This window comes from Platalea leucorodia (assembly GCF_965183815.1).
Source record: "Platalea leucorodia genome assembly, chromosome: 5".
Classification (NCBI taxonomy): Eukaryota; Metazoa; Chordata; class Aves; order Pelecaniformes; family Threskiornithidae; genus Platalea; species Platalea leucorodia.
Window position 1 is genome coordinate 62,974,700 of NC_138827.1, and position 16,037 is coordinate 62,990,736.

The 16,037-nt window shown below is 41.0% G+C and overlaps 1 protein-coding gene across 5 annotated transcripts in view; it reads left to right on the plus strand.

Annotated features, from left to right (window-relative positions):
* Positions 1-580: 580 nt before the first annotated feature.
* Positions 581-16,037, plus strand: part of IKZF2 (IKAROS family zinc finger 2) — a gene marked incomplete at its 3' end in the record, with an annotated part of 108,555 nt that continues 93,098 nt past the window's right edge. For 4 of the 5 annotated variants that reach the window (XM_082312101.1, XM_082312103.1, XM_082312102.1 and 1 more), the window contains exons 1-2: positions 581-649; positions 1,390-1,494. In XM_082312101.1, the coding sequence (XP_082168227.1) occupies positions 616-649; positions 1,390-1,494 (139 nt within the window). In that variant the 5' untranslated portion in view covers positions 581-615. Of the gene's footprint in view, positions 650-1,386; positions 1,495-16,037 lie in introns of all 5 variants that reach the window. The other variant, XM_082312105.1, reaches the window with a different exon arrangement.

Here is a 16,037-nt window from a genome sequence, read left to right on the forward strand (position 1 = left end):
GGAGTATTAAGTGTGACGTTCGGCCCCATGCTGTGGCAGATAAATAGGGTTAGAGCGAACAGGTGTGTGTACAGGTGTGTGCGTGCGTTCGGTGGTGTGAGACAAAGAGTTGTAATAACTCTCTCAAAGGGGAACGGACACTGGAGGGCTTTATTTTGTTTAGATGAGGATGGAGTCTCTTGGAGCGCGCGTGAAAAGAGCAATTGTTAACAGTATCCATCTCCTCAAAGTCTGTTCTGGCTGCCAGAGCTGGTAATTGATAAAGCATTACCATCCCGGCTTGAACAAAACGAGTGGAAAGTCGGGGAAAAAACTCTCAGATCAGGTAAAAATGCGAGTGGGGGACAGAGAGGGGTATGATCAGACCAAGATGATCCCAGTGTCACCTGCCCAGGAGGCAGCTGAATTTCTTTACTCAGATAATTTGCAGCAAGAGTTCAGTGATTTGCAAATGAGCACATGCAGTACACTTGTGTGTTTCTCTAGGCGATGGTTGCAACAGCAGTAAAATGGGCAACTACTTAGGGCTTTAAGTAAGTTTAATCATTTAATGGTTGATACTGACAGGCGTCTTTGAGGGTGTACTTTTCTGCCTTGCAGCACTGCACTTTGACTATGGAAGCAGAGGCTGCTGATGGATATATAACATGTAAGTAGTCCTTTCGTTTGATTATTCTGAATTACTTTCTTTTTCCCACTATCCTTTCTATAATGCAGACACGTGAAACTTCAGCTTCCTTGTGTATGGTCTTTGCATTGAGATGATAGTGAATTAGTAGCGTTTAAACATAAACTTTGTGTATAATTGAAAAATGCATGGGGAGGGGTGCACGGGTGAGTAGCTCTAGGTTTAAATATTTAGCGAGGATGAATGAACTTTGCAAATGAGAGAGAGCTCATCTTCAGAAATTCAAATTGCAACCAAAAACTTTTTATGCCTTTCACTATGCATTTCTCTCCTTTTCTGTGTCAGGGCAAAATGTCTTAGTTTATGTGCTTTGTTTAACTGTCAGTTAACCGAGAGCTTTAGGGGTGAAGGTCTATACGATAAAATGCTACTTCAGTCTTCTCCTGCCCAGCCCCAGTTCTGGGTGTCTGCAAATGGAAAAGTAATCCTAACTTTTCTTGAGACAAAGCAGCTGGGGCAAGGTTTGTCACAGGTGTGTGTGGAGAAGACTGGTGACAGTAGGTTTGGGGGGGGCTCTTAAAATCAGTCAGTTAAATGTTTGCTTGTGGTTACTGAGAGTCCAGTTTTTACAGGCTGTGGAAGACCCCGCTGGTAAAGGAGGGAAGGGCGAAGGGAGTGAGAGAGTCATACTTCTTAATCGCTGTGTTGCTCTACTGAAGAAGGGGATGGAAACTTACAGGGGACTTGTTTTGTGAAAGCAGGTGACAATGAGCTTTCGCCCGAAAGGGAGCACTCCGGCATGGCCATTGACCTCACCTCCAGCACACCCAATGGGCAGCATACCTCCCCCAGTCACATGGCAAGCAGTAAGTCTCTTCTTAAACCTGTTTCTCTCTAGCAGTGGGTTTGGGTTAGTCTGGTCCTCTGGGTCCTCAGCTTGCTTACTTACCGGGTCTTAACCACTGCTGTAGGCATTGCGAATAAAAGAAGAGAAGGACAGGGTAGATTTTTTTTTTTTTCTTTTCTTTCTTGTTCATGCTGGTGTCTCATCTAAACATGAATGGGATTACTAGTCTGAACTATCCCAAGGTGGCATTTGAGAGCTGGTCCTTACCTGTTCCAGGTAGGAAAACACTAGGCTTGACGTGCTGGTTTTGTTTCATCAGGTTTTGAAATCCAAATGGAAATTGTTGTTGTTATTATTATTACTTACTGTGCTTCCCAAAACAGCTTGAAGTAGCTTTATTTGAAAACAAACACATTTTATTTACAAAAAGGCTTTACTCTGGCAAAGGTATGAAGTTAAAATATCTGGGTTTGATGACAGGTTGTACTTTACTATTCCATAGAGAAACTTCAGCATCCTATTCATTACTTCAGCTTTGTCTTGGCAAGTCCAAAAGCGGCTGGGATAATTGGAAGTTTATGGCACTCGGTAGTTGACTCTCTAACAAACTGAAAGGATTTTGTTTTAGAATGTTAGGGGAGGAATTGAGAAAATGTAGAGATTTGGGAGTCTACTGAGAATGTCAAGTGCTGATAATATTTTTATAATTATTTTCATGCTATGTTTTGGAGGTGGATAAATGTAGTTTACACACATTTCATAAAACCAACATCCTTTCTTTTTCGTGTGTGAATGCCATAGCTTGTTTTACTCTTGGTTGCAATGTTACATCAAGATATTTACCTTAAAGTACCCCGTACTTGTATTCAAAAATAATGTAATATGCTTTGCTTCCAGTATACTGTCAGAGGGTTTCTCTCTATGTGATACTAATTTTCTTTCTAGTGTGTGTACTATAGATACATGTTTATCTTTTTAAACTGAGTGAGTGTATAATGCCCCACCGAAAACTGTGAAAGAAAAAGAGAGCTTTTAGGGTTGCTTGCTTTACAATACACAGTGTATTGCCTTCAAAGTCTTTCATACTGAGATGATGATGTTACTTTCCTTTAAGAATTCGTCTTTCCTCCTGCAAATTACCAGTAAAACACAGTTTTTATGAGCCTTTAAAACTGAGGGTTATTATGAAGATCTCCCAATTATATACATGTTGCTAGAGAATATGATTGCTAATACTCTGGACTGAACTTTATATGACAACCGATCATAATTCAGCATCTTTAGACAATTCCAATCCGGCTGCACTGGGATTCTGATATATTTTATTATGTTGTAAAAGTTTTACTACTCACTTTCTTCATTTTCTTTGTTTCCTTTTTATTAATGGGAAGCCTTCATTGGGAGGGAAAAAAAGCTCCTTGTTTTAAATCTTCTTTATAATCTAGACTAAAAACCAGAGGCAAGTTAGGGAATAAAAAGATCTGGGATGAAGTCATGCAAAAATGCTTTAACACATTCAATATTTTCGTGCTTATTGTGTTAACATTTTGAATTATTTTTAAGCTTCGTTAGTTCTTGCAACACACATGTATCTGCTGCCTTGGTGTATATGTTATTTTTTAAATGTGCGTTGTAGTATCTCACAGGTGTCTCAACTGTTTTCATCGCTGCTGCTCTGTGTTAAGCATGTGCTGCTGTTGAAAAATTAGGGGCTCTGCCTGGGGTTCTTAAGCCAAGGAAAACTCGGGCTTCTTAAATTTATTGTAATTTATTTACTCTTTGCAGGCATAAGAATGTTTTGCAGAGAGGCGGTTTGTTCTGTCTTAAACATGGAGGGTATTGATTAGAGGTTGTCGGCTTTTGTGGCAGCTGTTACGTTGGTTCATTTAAGGTTTTTTGGCCAAATCTTGAATCTGGCATGTGTAGACTAAATCACCAGGCTGTGCTTTAGAGCTTTCCACCTGTTTTGTGGGGTACAGGAAATCCTTTTAAAGGTTCAGTAACCCAGAGGCCTGCGAGCTCTGGGGTTTTTTGGGGTGCTTTTTTGTTTTGTTTTGAGGAGAGGTGGAGGTGGGAGAGTAAGGAGGAGTAGCTGCTTGAAATATTTTGTATGAATTTGGTAGCTCCTGTTGGATCGATCCATCATCCTTTGTTGTAAGTGGGGGAAGTGGCTGCGTGGTTATTTCAGTATGGTTTAATTTCTAGTGGAGACGCTGGAGACTGATCTACTCTTGGCCTGCCACTATAGTGAAGCCCAAGGCGTGTGATTCTGGCTGGGTAGGGTTTGCTAATGGAGGAGGTAGTACGTGGATCGGACTCCAAATGTTTCACTCCCATTTTTGTTGCCAGTCGTCCCCAGAAGGTGGATGGCCCTATTTAGCTGTGCGCTTGGGATGTGCACCTGCAGGGCAGAGATCTAAGTTCTGAACTTTGTTCTTGCGTTCCATTGAATCGTTTTGAACCACAGCTCTTAATTTAACCTTAATTTGTGTCTGGCTCAAACAGAGATAAAACCGTAAGAAGCACATTTCTTGGATCTGTACTGAAATGACTGAGCAGTGCTCTCCCAGCAACAGTAAAATTATGTGCTAGGTAAAGAGTTTTCTATGTTCATTAGCCCCTGGCAATCCGTGTTAGTAGGAGTTCTGGCTGGGCTACTGATGTTTTCAGGTTCTATTCCAAGGTTTCAGGTTAAATATTTTGGCTCATGTTGGAGAGTTGTCTACTGCATCCTTTAACCTATTACCATTTTCAAGTATCTAGATGGTACATATAGGTTATGGATGGGGCTGACACTCAATTTTCCTTGTGAATGAGATGATCGTGAAAGATAAATCACAATAAATCGCCTGTCATAGCTAACTAATGATCTTACATATATCTTACAGTATATATCTGCCTTTAGCAGAATACTGTATGTATGTTGGCAGAGGCTCTGTTCTAAAATACTTTATTGTAGTTTTATGTAAGCGAAGATTTAAAATGTGTGTAAATAGTCAGACTGAATAGCTTGATAGATCATCTCACTTTCCTCTACAGCAAAAGGCAAATTAGTGCTATACCTGCTGATACAGATGATATTTACATAGCCCCAAATCTGGAAGTCCAGATCTTCTTCTGATCTTCCATAGGAAGACTCTTCCAAGGGCTGACACGCAGAGCTGGGCATCAAAGGCTTGCTCAATTAACTTCATCTTGGTACTAGAGAGTTCCCTGCATGGCCCTAAGCCCTCCTCTAGACCCCACCGAGTTCAAGGGAGTTTGTCTTGTTGCCTTCGGTGAATGTTGAACTGGGCTATAAGTGGTCAGGAACCTCAGAATAGGAACTGGCATGCTAATTAAAGGCTGATGGGGAATCCTTATAAAAGAGGCTTTAAAAAGAAATAATTCCCAGTCACGTCCTCATAATACCATGCTGAGTTCTTACTTTAGTTATTTGAGATATATATTACTTTTTCTCCCTGTAGGTTAAAATGGACTTAGAAGAATGTCCCCTTTAGAAACTGCAGGGGCACAGTTGTTTGGTTAGTTGACTTGATCACTGCTTTGTATAGGATGAAGGATACTTCTCTAAGGCCACTTGCCTGGTATCATATGGAAAATAGTAACAGCAGCTGTTAGCATCCGACAGTCAGTGACAGAGGACATTTCCTCTTTAATTAGAGACGTTACAGTGGGTGTCCTAGACAACTTTCTTATCTTTGCTTTCATAGACAAAAGGAGCCATTAAATGAAACAGAGTCAGAACAATCATAAATATCAAACCCAACATCTGATGTTTGAAACTGATTAAAATTGTGGTACGCTTTCAAGATGTTTTTATAGTAGCTTAAAGTGTAACTAAGTTATGAAAAATAATTTATTAAGAAAATAAGCATTGTCAACTGACTCTCTTGCTGAAAATAATGAGGTGATTGCATTTTCTCCATGGTGGGGAATGATCGCGCTGTCTGACAAGATAGCTATTGGGACAACAGTATTAAGTGTGAGTGATTTCAGCAGCAGTATTTAAAGAGAACTCGGGCAAGGTCTTATTATAATGTAGCCAATACTGTATTCCCAGTGATCAGGGTAGACTGGGGTGGACTATCAGTGGCCCTTTTTTTTTTTTCTTCTCCCCTGTAACTCCAAAGACTCAAATCTTTCTTGATTACTTTCGTTTTTCAGCTCTGAATTGTCATACAAGTGCTGTTTTGTCACAGTTGTGTTGCCCTGAGCAGAAAGTTTCATGCACCACAGCTGCATCAGCACCACATCTGTATGGATAAAGAAACGTAACCATGGAGCCCACCTTTTGGAATGAAAATGCGAAAATTAGAGGTTACTTCATGCCTCAGCTACGCGTCAAACAAGCCTCACCATCACCAGGGTCTACGGCCCAGGCACGTGAGGCTGGACCTTGCACTGGGATTCTTTTTGTCTCAGTATGATTTTTTTCAGTAGGATGAGGTGATGGAGGCTGAGCCTCTGCAGGAGCCTCTTCTTTAGGGAGGGTGGTTGAAGCTGTCTGGGCTGGGCTGCAAGGGGGGAACTGAATTAGTGCTTTGTGGCTGTCACTACCCTGACACGTGCACTGGGGCGTGAAGAGTTCTGGCAGCCAAACTGCTGTGCTCTGAAGCGCGGATTCAGTTCTCCAGTTCTTCCAAATACCTTAGAAAGTGTGAAACACTGCATGCGGTGCTAAAAACTTGGACTGGATAGCCTCGAGATGCTGAGGAATCTTTTTCCTTGGCGACCTTTAAGGAGTAGGGTAGGCAACATCTATTGCTCTGAGTATCTTTGATCCTGCCTTAGTGCAGGGAGGTGGACTTCTGACAGTCACTTGAGATGTCCTCCAGTCATTTGTGTCTGGCTTTCCAACCTCGACAGTTTGATGTTTAGAGAGCTCATCTGTGGAATTTCACGGTGATGCCCGATACAGATGTACCTGTGGTTTTACAGGTTGAAGGGCAGTGAAGATGCACTATGCCAAGATGAGCTTAGACATAAGGGATGAGGTCAATAAAGTCTGGCAGGGAACTGGTAGAAGTGAGCTACTTTGACACTTACAGAAGCAATGACTTTGCTTCAGTCTTTTAACCTCAGGCTCCCTGAGAATTTTGAGGGGAATAATACTCATGAAAGTTTTAGCCAATGGGTTTAGCTCTCTTGAAGTTCAAGGAGGAAAAATAAAATAATAATAATAAAAAAAAAAAGAGGTGACAATCAGGCTTTAAGCAGAAATCTAGGTTTTTGTTCACACGTATGAAACTGAAGCTCTGCAGAGTAGTGTTACACTGTTTTGTTTCTTTTTTTCCTTAAAAAAAAAAAAAAAAGTTACCTGGAAATGAAATACCTGCTGGAATGCACCGTGAATTGTTGTACCTTCATATACATCAGCTTAGATTTTTCACACTGGTATTGTTAAAATCATGAAATAGTTCCTCTGATACAAACTCTGTGCGTAGATGAAAACTGAGTAGCCACTGAGACTACTAGGTGTTAAGTAACTGCTCTCTGTAGCTCACACTCAAACAGCAGAGGGTTCCCCTGTGTGATTTTTGTATCTTCTGTCGCGGTCTCTCTGGCATTCCCTATGGAATCAGATACTCGGCTGCAAAAACATTCCCCTCTCTTGTTGAGTGTTATAACGAGGGTGGAGTGAAATGATCAGTTAATCTCATTAAATAGGTTTTTATTCATTCTGATGGAAGTCTCTTGGGAGGTCATCTGCCAGGGCTTTGTTGCAGCACACACCTTTCTTAGGGAGCTTCTGTTATTCTCTTGGACTGTCAGGTTCGGTTAACTTTCGTTGGTACACACCCTGTTACAACACTCGGTGCTCTTGCTAGTTTTGTAGTCAGCAAGTTTTCAATGTTTGCTTCTGGAATTTCAGTTCCTTTTCAGACATGCCAGTGAAAAGAGCAGTCCTCATCTTCCTTGAAATGCAGCACTTTGATAGCAGCTGGACAACAAAATACCTGTTAGAGAGTGCTCTGTCGTTCCAATCCCTGAATTTAGGGGAAGGTGCAACTCCTGTTGAAATCGATAAGTATTTTCTCCTGGGAAACTGGATCGAGGGCTTGTTTCCCGTTCCTATGGGCCACTGGCTCTGTCTAGTCCTCTGGCTAAATGACAGTTTGCAGGACTAGGTTTTACAGGTGAAAATGCAGCTACCTGTGTCATCTTTGTGCATTACTGAGGGTGAGCGGTGCTTATTCTCCTTCTAGTGCCAAGAGGGCACCTTGGAGGAACGATGCTGTTCTAGCCAGGAGGAAAAGTCATAGCCCTCTTCTGCTTTTTCTTCAATAATCCCAGTGAATGAAACTCCTTGGGGGATCCACCTTGAAGCAGCTCTGTAGAAAATTTAAGAGAAGGGTGTGCCACTGCTCTCTGTAGTAACAAGACCTGTTGCCAGCCCGGGTGCGGAGCCTGTGCCACGGCGTGTTGTCCCTTGCCTAGAGCAGTGAATGCTTGTTTGGAGTCCGGGCAGCTGACTGCTGCATCCCAATGGAAGGAAGCAGAGCTGTGATTATCACTGAGAAGCAATGAGGCTTGACAGGTATGGCTCTGGACTAGGCGACCAGAGGCCCAGTTTTTCTCCTGACTCTTGTCATCATCGAGGAGTCCCTTCATGTTTCTGTGCCGCTTTTTTTCTCCTCTTGCCTTTTTTCTGAATCACAGAGGCTGTAGATCATTCAAGGCAGAGGTTTAGATGGCGTATGTTAGGCTTTGTCAACAGTAAGAATTTTATTATGGTAGCTGCGTTGCTTAGGGGTTGTCTTACATTTAATTTTTGCAGCCCCGTAATGAGACGTGTTCAGAGGTACCTTAATACTGGTGTAGTTTACTTTCTGTCCTGCACAGGAATAATTGCGGTAGCCCTAAAGCACCCTGTTCTGGTGTGATTACATTAGAGCAACCACAGCATTTTAACTCTTCCCATACAGCTGAGCATTACCAGGTCTGTGTGTGGACAAACCCCTATTTACACTGCCCAGCAAAATGTGCCCTTGATCCGGAGCCAGGTCTACATTACCGGCTTCTGCTGGCACTGTCTTGTCAGCCTGTGGCTTTGAAGAGCTGTAATCTCTCACAGGCGGAGTGGTGCTGGCAGAAGCTCTTGCTGTGAGCATAGCCCTGGCTGGCAGGGTCACCTGCAAGTGTTGTTACAGGTGGTACACTGGAGTGTACCATAAAACAGCAGACGCTGTTCCTGGAAAAGCATGGGGGTTGATTGATCCCCTTCATTTCTGTGCTGATAGGTCACTTAAACTTCTGTGAATTAGAACCTATTTGTTTTTTTAACTGACTTTTGCTTTCTCCACACCTCTTATTTTCGACCCTGCTTTCCGGTTTTTGTGTTTGTTTCTTTAACACTGTGTGGCCAAGGCGTAGCACCAGGGAGGTGGTGGGCTCTGCGTGTGTCGTACCCGCTCTTTTAGCTTCAGGCTGCTCTGTGTTCAGCCTGTCCAGAAGGGTCATAGGGCTCACAGTCTCCCCTCTGGTGAAGCCGAGATTGCCTGTTGGATGCCTGTGCCCCCTCAGGAACCGGGGGAACACCTGTAGGTGGTTGGAGGTTAGTCCTAAGGCCAAACTGCACTCCTAGCCCCGGTGTGGAGGGGATGAATATCTGCATTTATGAGCCAGTGAATGAAAAAGACAGCAGAGTTCAAGTGCATCATTTCCCCTAAACAGGTAGGGGTCCCTCTCCTTGGCAGGCTGTGGGTTTTATGCAAGGCCATGGGCCAAGGAATCTGGTTCACTCCAGACATACCTCCACTCTCCCCACCATGGCTTCATGTTACCTGGAGAAGCTGCAGAGACTGTTTTTTGTTTGTTTGTTGGTGTTTGTTTTTTTTTTTTTTTTTTCCCCTCCCATCCCCTCTGTCTGCTGAGGTATTGGTACCACCTCTGAGGCTGTTCTGGGCACAGGTATAGTCACTGCAGTAGGGAGGAGAGAGAAAGGGAAGACTAGTGGGAATATTAAAGTCCTTTCCCTGTCACTGAGCTGGAGAAGGCCTTTTGAGGATTCAGCTGAAGCTTCATGCGGTGGGGATAGAAGACCCAGCCACATCTTGGTGCTGCCAGTATCAGACCCTTTGTCCTGGGGAGTGAAAGTCTGAAGCAGTTTCCAAAGAAGGTAGGACATACTGAAGCACCGAAAATCCATTCACCTTGTCTGCTTGTTCTGCCTATCACCTTTTTCTCATAAAGTTTCCTCTTAGTGAGGAGACAAGACAGTGCATTTCATCTCCAGCTAATGGAAGATTCAGGCAGGGCTTACAACAGAGGTGCTCCATTTGCAGTTAAACCACATATGTGACAAAGCTTGAGTTTCCGATGAGGGATATCTTCTTGTTTATCCCCTTTGTTCCTCCACTTGAACAAAACAAATGTTATCCTAAAGGTATCTATGCTGTGACCTTCAACAGTACACTGGAGTCTTCTCAGCTCCTTGGTAGTCATGTTTCCCTTGCATTCCCCTCAGCCTCCAAAAACCCCTAATTCCATCAGAAGAAAATGGTGATGTCCTGGTTTTTCTCAAGGGACATGTCTTCCCTCAGTCCATGAAAGTTCTGTTGGTGAGTGGCACAGAAAGCTGGCTGGAGAAGCCTGTGATATGCCCAAGTCCATGTTAATTTTTCTCATGATTACTCTTTGATTTGGGAATGTGTGTATGTGCAGTCGTATGAGAATTCACACCTACTCTTTCCTAGTCCCCAGCTCAGCCTTTGGACATTTTATGATTCCCTCTGCAAGCAAATGTGCTCTCTTAGGTAACAGTCTAGCATAAAATACAGAGGATTTTTTGGTAACTGTATCTGTACATCCTTTAAACTCCTAGCAGCGTGAATTAAACACTGCTTCTGTCCAAAGAGCAGCAAACAGGATGGCGTGAATTCCCTTCTTTTGAAAATGAAAGAAGTTGCCTCTTTGTGTATGAAAACAGCAAGTCATTTTACACAGAAGAGGTATGAGGTCTATTCATTTGGGGAAGAGTAGCTATTCTCTTTAAGTCATGGATGGTTTATAAGTTTCCAGGAAAGAGTCGCAGTAGATTAAGACCTTGTTCTGGTTAGCAGCCAGGTCTGTGATAAGGGGAGAAGGCTCAAGCAAAAGAAGAAAATGGGGTTTGGTTTTGGTGGTTTTTAATCTTATTTCTTGAGAAACTGATATCCTGCAGCGTGTGTTTTGCCTTGCCCAGGTAACAGCCCCTGAAGGGGAACAAATTTATTAATTAGCGGTTTTGTGTGCTGCTTTTAATTGTCTGTTCCTAGGTGCGGCCTTTGTATTGCGTGTGTAGTATCGTGGTGAGGGGCCTCTCTCCCTGCATCCTTGGACTTTGGTCTGGCACGTGTGCAGAGTTTGCCCGAGCACAGAAATGTTTTAGAATACGTTGTTGCGCCTTAAACTCACTCAGTGCCTTAATCCTCATCACCTTTCAGATGTAGGCATGTCCTAGACATAGATGTGTGTAATAGTTTTACAGTTTAATCTCCCAAAATTGGGTCAACTTTACCAGTTGCTTTGACCTTGTTACCAGCACAGGTGGTTCCTGGGTGAGTTTTAATACATCTCCATGCAGCTGCGTGGAACAATCTGGGGTACCAGCTTAACTTGAAACCCCCTGTTTGACATTTTTCCTCTAGCTTAAATACACAGGCCTCTCTCTCCATCACTGTTAGGTATTATCCTTTGGATAATCTGTTCTTCTAGAGTGTAATGTAATAATATCTCCTCGTTATATCATGCTTTTTCAACAATAAATCTTTTAAGAGCTTCACAAAGGATGCCAGTTGAAGAGATACAAATGGGTGAATAAAATTATAGGCTGAAGAGGTGGATAAAAATTAGAGAAATTAGTATTAGTATGAATTCAGCTCCTATAGGTGGGAGGCAGTCAGCTTCATCATTTGTGTACGTGACTTCAAAATGTCAGATTATAGGTAGCTCTCAGGAGTTCAGAAGAATGATGAACTAGTTGTGTATTTAAGGGTCAAGTAGTATAGGATGTTAGCAGACTATGACAGCTCTGTAGTTTATTCTTGCATTCTCTTAAATTTGTATTCTGTCAGTTGCACAACTTCTTTATTTCCTCAAAATCCCATGCACTGGTATGTGAATCCCAAACCAGAGTGTTCTCAGAGTATAAATGTTATCACTAGTCAGCTGCCCCCAAATTAGTTAATACCAAATAGAGAAGGTTGATAGCTGGAGAAAAAATTATGAAAATGTGTCCAGCCCTGGCTTATGACAAGCCTGTACGTGTACGATATGTGTAAATACAAATTGAAGGCACTTATAGAGAGTTTGTCACATATGATAGAGATGTACAGTCTTGAAAAATACTAGAATCATGCAAGTCCCATGAAATTAGGAAGCCAGAAAGAGGAGAGGTATGTGAATTGTGCCTCTGCTGAAGGAAAAGCTATTAAGCGCCACCCTTTTCAAATGTCAAATGCATGGGAAAAAGTTGTTGGAAGCCAGTCTCTGCTAAGTCTGCTGCTCGCAGAACCTACTTTTTGTTAGATGTTTGTGCAAAATCACCTCGCTGGTCGGACTGTGAGACCAGACATGACTCAGGCTATCAGCACGTAACATGGTTTCAGGCTGCTGTCTTACTGCTCTTGCATTAAAATGCTGTAAAGAGGTATTTGCTTTTTTTCTTACACTTTTAAAATGCTTTGTTTATTTAACGTCATTAGCGCTATTGTTACTTAAATTTAGCTTCTGACTGGCAACCATTAAATATTTATAGAAAAATCGATAGTAGTGAGATTTTTGCTATAGTAAATATATATCATGTATGTATTTGAAACCAAAGCAAACTGCAGTGCATTCCAGGAAATAATCTATAATGATGCTCTTTAAAGTACCTGGTCATCTTCATGTCAAGATGCTTTCTCTGCATCCCAACTGCAGCTATTCCTGCAGTGGAACCCTGTTTGTTTTTTTAACAGCCTAGAACAACACAGTACAGTGCCTTAGGAAAAGAGTAAAAATAGTGTTTTCATTGTAGAAATGTGAATAATTGCAGTGTAATTATCCAAGGTTCCTTAGTGACTGTATACAGGGAGATCCTTAAGTTTTATGTTGCATCTCACAGACAGCACCCCAGCAACAGACTACCGTGCTAGAGAGAATTGTGCTAAGGTATCGCTTCTGCTTTGCTTATGCTGATCGCTATCATCTGTTCTGTTTTCTGAAACACGTGAGTGTTGTTTGGTGCCCCAGCTTGTCATGTTTTCCTCGCCTTTGCTGTGGCATCTGAACGCCCTTATGAAACTAGTGGTGTGTGAGTCCCTTTGAGGAATTTCTGACGTGTCTCCTGTTGTGAGGTCAGTACTCGGGTCTGGGTGGAGACAAAACCAGCCCTGCATTTGGGAAGGGGAAAATGTTTTTGAAAGAAGGTGTCAATGTGGCGACTGAAGATGATGGTTTAAAACCAATGCCTAGTTAAAAAACTAGGACTGTGACCTTAAACTGGCCTCGGAGGCAGGCTAGAGTTCATTGGAGGGGTATGGACAAAGGTATGAGATATATGGGATGCCTGACGTGTACAGGACAATTTCTTCTAATTTTCTCGTGCCACTGTAAATGGAACAGGTCTTGGTAGACCATCAAGGAGACGACCTGAATTAAGTGTTCTGGCCAGGTGTTTTGGAAGGGGGAAAACTTCCTTACGATCTGGGGATGAAATTTCAATTTATAATTATGGCTGTAGTTTTATAATAATAATTCTAATTATATATATAAACAGTTTAATCTACTATAATGTAATATGGTAACATTTGCTGAGCTTTGGCTGTTTTCAGATAGTGAAAATGTGCTGGTGGTTGTTGGCTAGGATTCAGAAACATTTGTCAAAATTTTGTGCACTATGTGAACAACAAAATTTTGTGTGGATTAAGCAATTATTAATTCTCTCCCATTATCTGTCAGATAAAACTACAACTAATTAACCAAAATTAATTGTAAATAAAGACTATCTGTTGTTGAGGAGGCTAATTAGAATGGTAATTGTGTAATGATGATGCATTTAATTTCAAAATGCAGATTTAAAAGCTACTTCTTTTGGCAGATAGAGCAAGGTGTTCTGAAATGAAGCGGGATGCTTATTGCTGTCATTGTCCCCTTAATTAATACCACCAGGATTGCCTATGTTTTCATTCTTACTAGTGTCCCCTACAGAGCACTCAGAAATGTCCTAATTCTGCTCACATTGAAGTCAGTGGTTAAACTGTTGTGTTTTTTTTTTTAATGTAATGGGAAGAAGGTGCTATGTGGAAGTGCTGGTGTTACACGTTGCACGCTCCTGGGTTTACTACTGTAGCAGCACATCCGCATGTCTCAGCTCTGGGAATACTGGCTGTGCTTTGGGATTTGCTACTGACTTGCCATGGAGATAGATCTGGAGTTTCAGGCCAACAAAACTGAATTGTGACTCAACGTTTTAAAAATGATTGAGTGAGTAATTTTCCATGCAGTTTCATTACAGTATCTTTTGCCCCAAGGATTATTTACTGTAGATTAACTTCCGGCAGTTTTTCACCGCTATATGTAATCTAGAATTTTAATAAGAAAGGAAATGTTTAAATAGGATAGTATTTTTATCCCAAATTGCCTGGTTGTAATGGTAAAATTAGCATCACTAGTAAAATCAGCAGTTGTACCTGCTAGCCTGTATGCATAATGTCTTGCTTTTTTTTTTATTAATCTGTTGTCAAAATATATTAAATGCTATTATGAGGTATCGGGGTTTTTTTAGCATAGAATGTTTTATTTTAACAAACTACCGTTTGAATCATTAACAAAGAAATGGGCATTGGATACAGAATATATGATTTACCTTTTCTCATCATTTGTAATCACTCTACTAATTTTTTTTTTCCTTCTGACTTGGTTTAGAGGGAATTGCAGAACTGAAGCATTGAATTAATCTTGAATGTTCCTACTAATCAGACTTGAATATTGAGCATAAATACATTTTACCTATTTTATTTTTAACTTTTCCTCTGTGAGTTTTTTTTCTTGTGCTTCCTGGTTCATGGGGAGAAAAACCCTATGAGCATGTTTTAGTTACATCACTAATATTAGAACTGAGTAATCGGGTGGCTTTGGCAGCAGTCTCATTTATAAATTGTTGGTGAGCAGATGGCTCACCAAGTTGGCATGCCAACTTCAAACTTTCACAATCATGAGTCAAGTTTTAAATCGCAAGATTGCCTTACATGCCATGAGATTTTTTTTGTGTGTGTGTGTATTTGTTTAATAAATGTAATTCTTGATGTACCTTCTCATTTCTGAGCTGTGTTTTGCACTGAAGCATGGCTTTTCAGCCATCTTTGGGTTTGGGAATGCCTTTTTTCTTAATTTAATGAAAGTGGAGACTCTTGTAGTCACTTATCTGAAAATCTTGCTGCTAAGAAAAAACAGTAAATATCAGGCTAAGAGACATGAAAGTGAGACTTGGTAATCCTGGCTAATGTCAAATAGTTCAAATGGTTGAGATAATTCACAATTATACTTCTAGCAGCTGCTGGTTCGTAGGCACAATAATTTGCTAGAAATAATTTGCTGATATCTATAATCCTGGATATGCAAATCTGTGCCAATTTGTTTGTTTTCTGAGTGCAGGGCTTAAGTCCTTAGGCGGCATAGAGTACAAATCTTGCATTTTGAAATGCAAGAGTGAATATTTTATGTAAACAAAATGTAGCAATAAAAAGAGAGCTGAGCTGGAGTGCTCAGATGTTCTCACTGTGAACACTGAAGTTCCAAGAGGGTCAGATATTGATCCACTTGAGAATTTGGACAAATATTACTGGAAGGAGTTTTTTCTTTTTTTGTCTTTTTAAGCTATTCCTTCAACTAAAATTAACATGGTGTATGTGGGTTATAATGCATTGTGGGACCTGTAACAGAATGATAATTATACCTTATTTCTAAATGATTCCACACAAAGTGTGCTGTTGTAAATGCTAAACAATTGCGTTTCATCCATAATCATGTAATTGGTGTGTGCAGCTAATTAGTGTGTGTTCAATTTAGGCCCAGATTTTTTGGAAATGTCTCCTGTTCTGGTCCTGATTTAGCAAAGCTCTTAAACAGATGATTAACTTCCATTGGCTTTAATAGGACTTAAGCACGTTCTTAATCAGGGCCATTGTGTCAAATCATGTTTCTTGGTGACAACCAGAACAACCTGCCAGAGCCATAGTAAAAATATCTGTAGGTCCTCCTTAAATTCAGATTAATAGTTTCTTTAACTTGTGAAGCATTTTGTTTCAGAATCTGAAACTGTAGCTCTCTCTCTCTCTCTCTCTCTCAGCAAACAGTTATTGTCACAATCTAATTGTAAGTATAAAGTTTAAAGATTTTAACTAGCTTGGCAGGAGGCTGTTTGCATCAAATCTACTCAATACACCTTTGAGATGGAGAAGAAGAAAATATGCATCTGAGAGTGCCTCGCTGGAATATAAATGTCAGTGCTGATAGATATCTATGATAGAAAATTTGTGTGGGAGTAATAATTTAGTAATAAAATAGGTCAAATTAATTCTTATGCTGAAGGGGATA